The sequence below is a fragment of the Galeopterus variegatus genome, unplaced genomic scaffold (assembly GCF_000696425.1).
Source record: "Galeopterus variegatus unplaced genomic scaffold, G_variegatus-3.0.2 Scaffold168, whole genome shotgun sequence".
NCBI lineage: Eukaryota > Metazoa > Chordata > Mammalia > Dermoptera > Cynocephalidae > Galeopterus > Galeopterus variegatus.
In genome coordinates, this window is record NW_007726279.1 from 383991 (window position 1) to 393458 (window position 9468).

Here is a 9468-nt window from a genome sequence, read left to right on the forward strand (position 1 = left end):
GAGGTGGGGGGACTGCTGCTCGTCCCCCTTCTCACCTCTTTCCCTCTTCCATCTTCCCACCCTCTCCGTCTTTCTGCCCTTGGCTTTTACCTTTCCATATCATCTCTCACGATCCCCCTCCTCCACCGCTTTCCCCCCACGTCTGGGGTCTCTGTCCCTCTACCTGCATCTGTCCCCACCCCAATCCCACTGCAGCAGCCCGTGGCCTTGTTTTCACAGCACTTGCCTTCAGCTCACACACCCCTCCTGAGCAGGAGCTTTCCCAAAGGGAAGGGTAAGGCCTCTCAGTGCAGCCTCTGGGGGCCACTCCCCTGGGGCAGTAGCCAGGGAAGGAAAACAAAATCAGCCCCAGCCTCTCCTTTGGGTGGGGACAGTTTCGAGGGGGAGCGCTGAGTGAATAGGCCCCATGAATCCAGCCAGGAAGAGCTGGGCCACCCCCGAGAAGAGGAGTGACCCTACTGCTCTCTTTTTCTTCTCAGTCACTGCCCTCCCTGTGAACAGTCCTACGATTAAAGGGGACACTGAGGTAAGAAGGGGTGCTGGGGATGTCCCGGGATGGGGGTAAGAGGCTCTAGTGGACACCTCAGAACCAGTTTTCAGGCAGCTGCAGGAGAAAGTTTGGCATAAAGCCAAGAGCCAGCACTGCAGCTGCTGAGCCTAGGGACAGATTGCTAAAGAAGATATCAAAGATTGCTTGCTTTCCCTGCTGTCCCATTATGGGGACTCCCCCTGCTTCCTCTGAGCTGCATGTGCAGCCGAAGGTGCATGTGTCTTACCTGTTGGGCGAGATGCCAGGCCCGCTGTCTCAAACACTCTGAATCTGGTAGGCTCACCATGGGCTGGTGGGGGGGCTTCTCTGCGGTTGTGGTTGTCCACACACCTGTGAGAATGGCCTTCACCTACCTGACTCTGGCCTCCCTATTCACTCTTTCTCTCCCCACGAAGACTCTGCCAGCCTATCCCCCAACCTACAGGCACTCAATCCCTGGCTCTCACCAAGGGCCGCCATGAAAACATTTTTGGCCATGGCTCTTGCATCCAGGGTTCTGGCCAATTGGAGTTGATGGTGGAGGTCACCCAGGAAAGAGTCTTAGGACACACTGGTGGGGGTTTCTCTGACAGCAAGAGATAATCCATGCTGGGCCTATACTTGGTATTCATTCATGTCTGAGCTGTTTTTCCAGGCTCTGGTGCTCACATATACCTCCACTAGAGGGTCAGAGAAATTTCTACTCCACACCTTCCCAAGGGCTGTTTTTTTTCATTAGAGGCCACAGTTAAAACCAAAAGAATTCAGAGAATTCAACCTCAGTTTGCTCAATTATATTTCCAATTTTTTAGTTGCAGATAGGCCAGAATTTAAACCTCACTCTAGCTGTGTGACTTTAGGAAACCTCCTTAACTTCTCTGAGCTTCACCATTTCCCCTTTCCCTTGAGGAAAGGTGGGAAGAGTAGGAACCACGGATGTGAAGTGCCTGGCACATAGGAGGTCCTCAGTAAAGGGGCACTGTTATTTCTAGAGCTTCCTTTCTTAATCTCCCCATCCCTCTTGGGACCCCTACCCAATTCCCTACCTCCAAGAATCTGCCCTCACAGACTGGCCATTATCTGACATTCCCAGTGCAAGGTCTCAGGATGCAAAGAGGTAGAGGGCACAGGCTGCTGGGCTCTCCTTGCCAGATCCCTTATGGGAGACACTCTGGTCACCATATTATGCCAAGCAGCCTGGGGTCAGAGGCATCAGAGCAGCTGGCTAAGACCTGAATTTTCCATTTGAGGTTGCTGTTGACTACACATGCTGTAGAGCATTTGCCACTTTGCCATCCTGGATCCTTGGATCGGTTGCCTTGGCATCCCATAGACACAGCCTTCCACCCCTTGTTTCCCGCCAGCATTGCCTGATGCATGTCTGACACCTCCTGCTCCTCCACCCGGCTCTAGGCTGTTGAAACAGGTCTGGAGTTGTGAATCCCTCCCTGGGTGTGTGTGACACTTCATGCTTTATAGAGTGTTTTCCCATCTGTCTCTCATTACCCTAGGATAACAGTTGGGAAGATATTCTATTCTCACTCCTATTTTACAAATGAGGAAATGAGGCTCAGAGAGGTTAAGTCACTTGCCCAAGATCACACAGCTAGGAGACCATGCTATAGTTGGCACCATCATCAAAGATCATCCATTCATCAGGTGGCTGGTTATCCACAGCACTTTTCAAGGCACTGGATAAGACTTTCATAGATATGCTGCTGTTGGCCTGGGGTGGGCACCCAGATGTAGCTGATGTGTGCCCACATCCAGCCAGGAGATTCATCCCGTGGGTGAATATGGAGCCAGACTATGAGGTGGTCACTCCCTACATGTGACAACACCATGGAAGTTGGGAGACAGTAATCCAGGTCCTGTTTCCAGACAAGCTAGAGCCAGGGAAGGTCTTTCTTCTCCTCTGGGCAGTCCAGAAGGGCTTCCTGGAGGAGCTGATCTTTGGGCATCTGCAAGACCAAAGCACTTTTGCAAAACATCCTTCTACTACCCAGAAGCAGCTTCCTCATCTTTAGAGAAACTACACTTGGGGATGACAAGACACCAGATACCCACCCCCGACACCCCCCCCCCACCATGATCTACCTTAGAGGGGCACCTGTGGGCCATGTGATTGGCCTGCCTGGCATGTGGTAAGCACCATATAAGGGCTTCCTACTATCATTGCTACTACTGTTTGGCTAGGAAAGCAGAGCTGTGCCCCTAAGCCAGGCATCCATGGGCTCCTGAAGACAAATGCCCTGTTCTTATCAGAAATTTACCCTAGAGCCTCTGGGGACTGAGCCCTATGTCCAAACCAGCCCCAACCTGCCCCCACTCTCTTCCCAGGTGATGAAGTGTATCGTTGAGGTCATCTCTGACACGCTCTCCAAGCCCAGTCCCATGCCTGTCAGCCAGGAGTGTTTCGAGACCCTCCGGGGAGGTACGGGCTTAAGGCTGGGGGTGAGGGCCTGCTGCCTGTTGGGCTGGGAGCTAGGAGATGAGTGTGTGGCTTTTGATAGAATTAATGATTTAGGGCCGGCCCGTGGCTCACTCGGGAGAGTGCGGTGCGGATAACACCAGGGCCCCGGGTTCAGATCCCATATAGGGATGGCCGGTTCGCTCACGGGGTGAGCGTGGTGCTGACAACACCAAGTCAAGGGTTAAGATCCCCTTACCGGTCATCTTTAAAAAAAAAAAAAAAAAAAAAAAAAAAAAAAAAAAAAAAAAAAAAAAAAAAAAAAAAAAAAAAAAAAAAAAAAAAAAAAAAAAAAAAAAAAAAAAAAAAAAAAAAAAAAAAAAAAAAAAAAAAAAAAGAATTAATGATTTAATTCAGCAGTTGCTGACACAGTGCCTGCCTCGGCCAAGCACTGTGCTGGGGTCAGAGGGGTATAGGACTTGAAGGGGTCACAGCCTCTGTGCTCCTGGAGCTTGCAGACTGGCAGAGGGGCCGTATGTGAAAAAAATTAACTAGAATTCTGGGCAGAATGAAACCAGGGCTGGAACAGCAAGCCGCCAGACCGTGAGCTTCCTGTGGACAGGGATTTTGTGTGATATATCTCCAGTGCCAAGAATAGCTCTGGCATCTGGTAGACCCCCTATAGCGACAGGACGAATAAAGGAATGTTGTGGGAAGCAGAAGAAGGACAAAACCTTTCCAACCAGACAGTCAAGTTTCGACCAGCTGCTGGATGGAGCTGGTAGCATTTGGGTTCAGCTTTAAAAGAGATGTCAGAAATCAGTAGGTAGAAAACTGAAGAAAGGTTACTCCAGGTGGATTGGACAGCGTGGACAAAGACATGGAGGTGGGAAGATGCATTTTATTTAGAGAGCCCCAGTCATCCTCAGGGGCTGCCACCCCAGGCTGAGGTCTGGGTGCTGGGACAGTGGCTGACCTTTCTGATGCCGTAGAAAACTGACACCTTAGAATGCGGGTAATATCAAAAGTGTATCTCAAAACCCAGTCTTGCTGCTGCCACACAGTTTTGAATTTCCAGAGTAAATTCCTTGTGCTCAGCTGAAAATATTGATGGTCATCTATTTCTCAGCTGTTCTCTGGAAACCACCCATAACGACTCTCCTTCATTGCAGATGAACGGATCCTTTCCATCCTGCGACATCAGAATTTACTGAAGGAACTCCAAGACCTCGCTCTTCAAGGTATTTCCCAACCACCGCACATGATTCTGGGTAAATACCAGTAACTGAGAGTCAGAAACTCAGGTGGAAGTTTGAGCAAGGTTCTCTCTGGTATTGTTATTTCCTTTCAATTATAGAGTGAAAAGGTGAGTCCTCCATGACACCTGGCTCAATCTGTTATTGATATCTTTAAAGAGATCAAGACCCAGAGAATTTAAGTTACTTGTCCAAGGTCACACAGTGAGTAGGGACATGCCCAGACCAGATGCAGCTCTCCTAATACCCCATGGTCTCCAGAGTTCAGCCCTTTCAGGGAGAGCACTTTCAAGACTAGAATCTGCAGAAGATTCCTTTCCTCTGTAAGCCAAAAAGTAAACTGATTGTAGAGAAAGAGGAAATGCCCTTTTTCCTTGGGTCTTGCCTACCCCCAAACACAGACCAGACTTTCAATATGCTTGAGAGTGAGGCATATCTTTTTCCAAGAGATTAAGAAAATCTACTTATGCTGTTGGGAATGAAGTGCCTTTATGAGGTAGTGAGCTCCTCGTCCCTGACGGTATTCAAGCAGAGCCTAGACAAGGATACTGGGATGGAGGGTTAGGCTGCTGTCCTGCCCAGCCCCCAGCTCCATCCAGGCTTGAGGTACAGCACATCCCTGCCCTGGAAAATTGGAAAACCCGGGTTCTGGTGCTACATCTGCCCCTGGCTGACTCCTTGGGGGAGGTGGCCGGGTATATGGGGACAGGACCACTGGCCCTTGTGCCTCTCCCGGAGAATGGGCTCTTTAGCATCTGCTTCCAAATGAGGTCAGGGCCCGTCCTCAGGCCGGGATTGTGTCTTGGGTGGGGTGTGGGTATGAAGGCTTCTCTAGTTCCAAGAAGACCCCACTCTGAGGCCCGTGGGGAAGACCAGGCCATGTGTGAGAATGGAGAGAGATTTAGGGAAGAGCAAGTAAAATAATCACAGTAGTAGGATACCCGTGACCCTTCCGAAGTCAACAGGCCATTCTTTCTCTCGCTCGCTAGGTGGCCTGGGTGGCAGACACTACCTCATGTGGTCACTGGGAGGATGAATGAGTGCCTGGCATGTAGTAGGGCAGAGCTGTGGCTATTATTACCTATATTATTAATCATCATCATCAACCCTGGGTTTGTGTTTTTTCACTATGCATTAAGTATCTTATCATAATATGATCATTTTTAAATGAAATATTGAATGACTAACTTATTACACTTAAATATTAAATATAATGTCAGCAGAGACTGCTATAGGGGAATGTGTCCTGAAACATCTGTGTACACACATACACACACGTGTGTGTATCCAATATAAACAGTATCCAATGTAGATATGTATTATCCTTTTCTATTAAAGAGTACTAGGTATATCTTTGTCCATCCATCCATCCATCCATCCACTCCCTCCTGGGCTCCCATACCAGCCCTATTTTATAGATGAGCAACCAAATCTTGGAAAGCCCAAGTTGTCCCAGGTCACACAGCTAGGAAATAACCAGGAGAGCGTTGGAACCCACATCGTCTGAGCTAGAGCCGGGCCTGTTCCCATAGCCTCCTCCAGAAGTTCCCCTCAAGGGGAAAATATCATCCCCAGCTGCAGAGCTGGCCTGGCTGAGGGGCCAGCAGCAGGAAGTAGGCACAGGTATGGGGTCAATAAAAGAGGTGGCAACAGCTGGGGGTGAGCAAGGAGAGGGGTATCTAGGTCACGGCAGCAGGTCCCAGCCCTGGGCTGAGATGCAGGCACAGGTGTTGACCTGCACCCCAGGGCCTGGACTTACAGGGCTCAAGGGCAGCAAAGGTTGACTGAATCAAGAGCCTCCTTGAAGGGACAAGCAGTCACTATTACCTCCTGCTACACAGTCCCCTGAGCTACCAACCAGGTCCTGAGGGGTCAATTACTCCCCACTCTGCCAGTGGGACCCTCTGTTCCATTGGAGCCTTTATTGCTCAGTGAGGCAGCAGGCAGGGCTTGCTCTTGTTTCTCAGGTGAGAAACTGAGTCTGGAGAGGTGGTATAGCCACCAGATAGGCCCCAGCTGAGAGGGGATGGGGGAGGCAACCCTTGACCCCTGCCCAAGCTCCTGATTCCTCATCGGGCAGGCCCAGAACATGATGTGCCCAATTTACAGATGGGGAAATGGAGGCCTTCACTGTCATAGACAAATACTACAGGGCTGGACTGAATGAGACTTTTTTCCTCCTTTTCATATGCCAGGTGCCAAGGAGAGGACATATCAGCAGAAGAAACACAGTAGTTTTGAGGATGAACTCTCAGAGGTTCTTGAGAACCAGAGCAGCCAGGCCAAGCTGAAAGGTCAGCACCAGCCAGTCTGGCCAGAGGTGGGAGAGGGATGAGAAAGTAGTTATAGTGGACCGAGGGTTCCTAAGAGTCAGGAGCCCCTCCTTTAAGCCCTGTAAAGTAGCTACTATTTCCTTCCCTTTACAAATGGGGAGACTGAGGCCCAGAGAGATTAAATCCCTTGCCCAAGGTGAGCAGCATGACTGGGGATATGAATCTGAGTCTCTTTCACTCTAAACCCCTCAATCAGTTCTGTCTGCCCCCTACAGAGGCAGGAAGTTGCTGGCCTGGCACTGGGTCTACCCAGTGACCACTACAGCACAGCCTCACCCCCAGTACCTGCCCCCCTGGGGTTTGGTGGTGCCTTAGAATAGCCAAGTTGCAGGAGGATCCAGAGAGGTAGGTCTGAAACACTGAATGAAACTGGATCATCTTTCATGAAACCAAAGAGCTCTTAGGGATCAAGGGATCATGGCTTAGGTCAATGTGATGCCCTGTCACCCTTCCTCCCCACCTGGGAAGAGCCACAAACCGCTCCTGCAGCACCTGCTCTTTTCGTATCCAGGTGGGTGGATAAGGCCACTTTCTGGGAGCTGGGATCCCAGTGGTCTTCCATCTGGGGCTGAGAGGGGAAGCCTGCAGGTGTGGCCGAGGCTGGTGCTGTCACCCTAGTGGCTGCTTGGGGTGCTGCATGGACTCCCGCATCCTGGCTCTCTGGGAACCAGTTTGATTATGGATGCTGGCTATGGGTTGCCAGAGGGGGGATAGTATAGCGTGTGCACGTGCACCTGTGCCTGGAAACGTTAATGGGGGAGGCAGCCATGTGTCAGCAAAGAGACCCTGAACTTGACATTTAGAGGCTTGGGTTCTAGGCTGGAGCTTGCAGACTGCATGAGCATGGGCAGATCACCTCACTTTTCTGCAGATCAGTTTGAGTTTCTGTGAAATGGGCGTGGGGGCACTTTTCACCTCGAGTCCTGGTGAAGCTCAAATGGTGGGATGTACTTGGTAGTGCTTTGCTCAACAGTAATCATTCTAGTGATGGAAGGGGTTTTTACTAGTTAAAAGGCTGTCTTCAAGGCAATCACAAGAAAATGCTTTTTAATGAAACCCCACAAATATGGAGGAACCCAGCACTTTTGCAGAAGCCCCACAGGGAGGGGAGAATGAAGCTGCAGTAATGGTGCTTCTTCCACAGAGAGGTTAAGCGACTTGCCCGAGATCACACAGCAGTTCAGCTGACGTCCTAATTATCAGTTCAGGGCTCTATCTTCTGGGGTCATTTTTAAGGTCCATTTGGATTTTCTTTCTTTTTTTTGTTTTTAAATCACATCCTGTTTTAAGAGGCAGAATGAAAAGAAACACAATCTAGTGCTCAGATCAAGCTGGGACATGGAGGGGAACCCTAATTGTTGTCTTGGGCTGGGCTTGCTGGAAGCCAGGAGATACAATGACAAAGATCTGAGTTGGCCTCTGGGGAGACCCCACATGTGGCCTGGTCCTCAGGGCCTGACTTTGCTCTGTCGTTTCTGCAGAGGTGGCAGAAGAGCCATCCTCCGAGGACACTGTGGAGAAAAGAGGAGATTCTGAAGAGGCAGAGAAGAGTGGTGAAGTCACAGAAGAAGCAGAGCCCCAGGCCTTCCCAGAGTCCAGCCAGGAGTCTACGATTGAGGGGGAAAGCCAGGCCCCTGGGGAGGAGGAGGCCGTCAACACCCACCCCTCAGCCAGCCTCCCCAGCCCTCAACACCCAGGCTCACAGGCCGAGGAGGACAGTGATGACTCTTCACAGGGTCTGGTGGACACAGAGATGGGCCTGAGCGCAGAGCAAGGGCATCAGGCAAAGCGAGAGGAGGAGGAGGAGGAGGAGGAGGAGGAGGAGGAGGCAGAGGCTGGAGAGAACGCTGGCCCTAAGGAAGAAAGTCCTGCTGCAACATTTAACCCCCACCTGAGCCTCGGCTACAAGGAGATCCGGAAAGGCAAGAGTACGTATGATGCAAAGACCTCAGCAAACGTGTCTGGGAGAGGGGGTTGGGCAGGAGGGAACCCCATCCATAATCTCATTCCACCTTCATAACAACCCTGAAAGGTAGGTACTATCTCCATTCTCTGGATGGGCAACTGAGGCTCAGAGAGGGTAAGTAATTTGCCCAAGCTCACACAGCTAATTTGTAGTAAAAGCTGAGGTTCCAACCCAGGCTTGTCTGATTCCAAAACGATGCATCTCCTGCTGTTGCACATAGACCTCCCCACTAAGCCAGGAGTGAAGAGGGGCTTTGCAGGTGGCAAGTTTGGGGAACAGGGAGATGGCCTGACAAGTGGGAGCAGGCTGATCTGGGGACAGCATCAGCTTCCGCTGGGGTTTAGGAGAGACCCTGACACCTCAACTGGGCCTTATCAGGGTCTTCCCTTGCTCCCTAGCCAAGTGACCCATGCGGGGTCTAGGGCTTCTGGGGTGAGGGGGGTGGAAGAGGCGCACTCCAGCTGACCTGTCCCTTGGAGCTTTGAGAGGGTTTGTAGAGCATGGCACCAAGATGGCTTTTCCTTCCAAGTGGAATCACTGTGGACAGGCTGGGCTGGGCCCTGAAAGGCCCCTGGGAGAGGCAGAGACCGGGTAGCACCCCGGCCCCTCCCTCATTCTCCTGCTCTTGTCCACCACCTGCTCCAGGTCGGTCCGAGGCAGTGGCCATGGATGGAGCCGGGAAGACCAGGGCTGAGGCTGAGGAGGCTCAGCCCCCTGAGGGGAAGGGAGAACAGGAGCAGGAGGAGCAGGAGCAGGAGGAGCAGGAGCAGGAGGAGCAGGAGCAGGAGGAGGAGGAGCGGTCCCTGCAGGAGCAGGAGCAGGAGGAGCAGGAGCAGGAGGAGCAGGAGCAGGAGGAGCAGGAGCAGGAGGAGCAGGAGCAGGAGGAGCAGGAGCAGGAGGAGCAGGAGCAGGAGGAGCAGGAGCAGGAGGAGCAGGAGCAGGAGGAGCAGGAGCAGGAGGAGCAGGAGCAGGAG

General features: G+C 51.6%; 1 protein-coding gene across 1 annotated transcript in view; it reads left to right on the forward strand.

Moving 5' to 3' along the window:
- Positions 1-406: 406 nt before the first annotated feature.
- CHGA (chromogranin A (parathyroid secretory protein 1)) overlaps positions 407-9468 on the forward strand; it is a 12108-nt gene continuing 3046 nt past the window's right edge. Inside the window, exons 1-6 of the mRNA XM_008594969.1 lie at positions 407-526; positions 2870-2963; positions 4112-4180; positions 6391-6489; positions 8010-8456; positions 9140-9241. Of these exons, the coding sequence (XP_008593191.1) occupies positions 407-526; positions 2870-2963; positions 4112-4180; positions 6391-6489; positions 8010-8456; positions 9140-9241 (931 nt within the window). The remainder of the gene's footprint in view (positions 527-2869; positions 2964-4111; positions 4181-6390; positions 6490-8009; positions 8457-9139; positions 9242-9468) is intronic.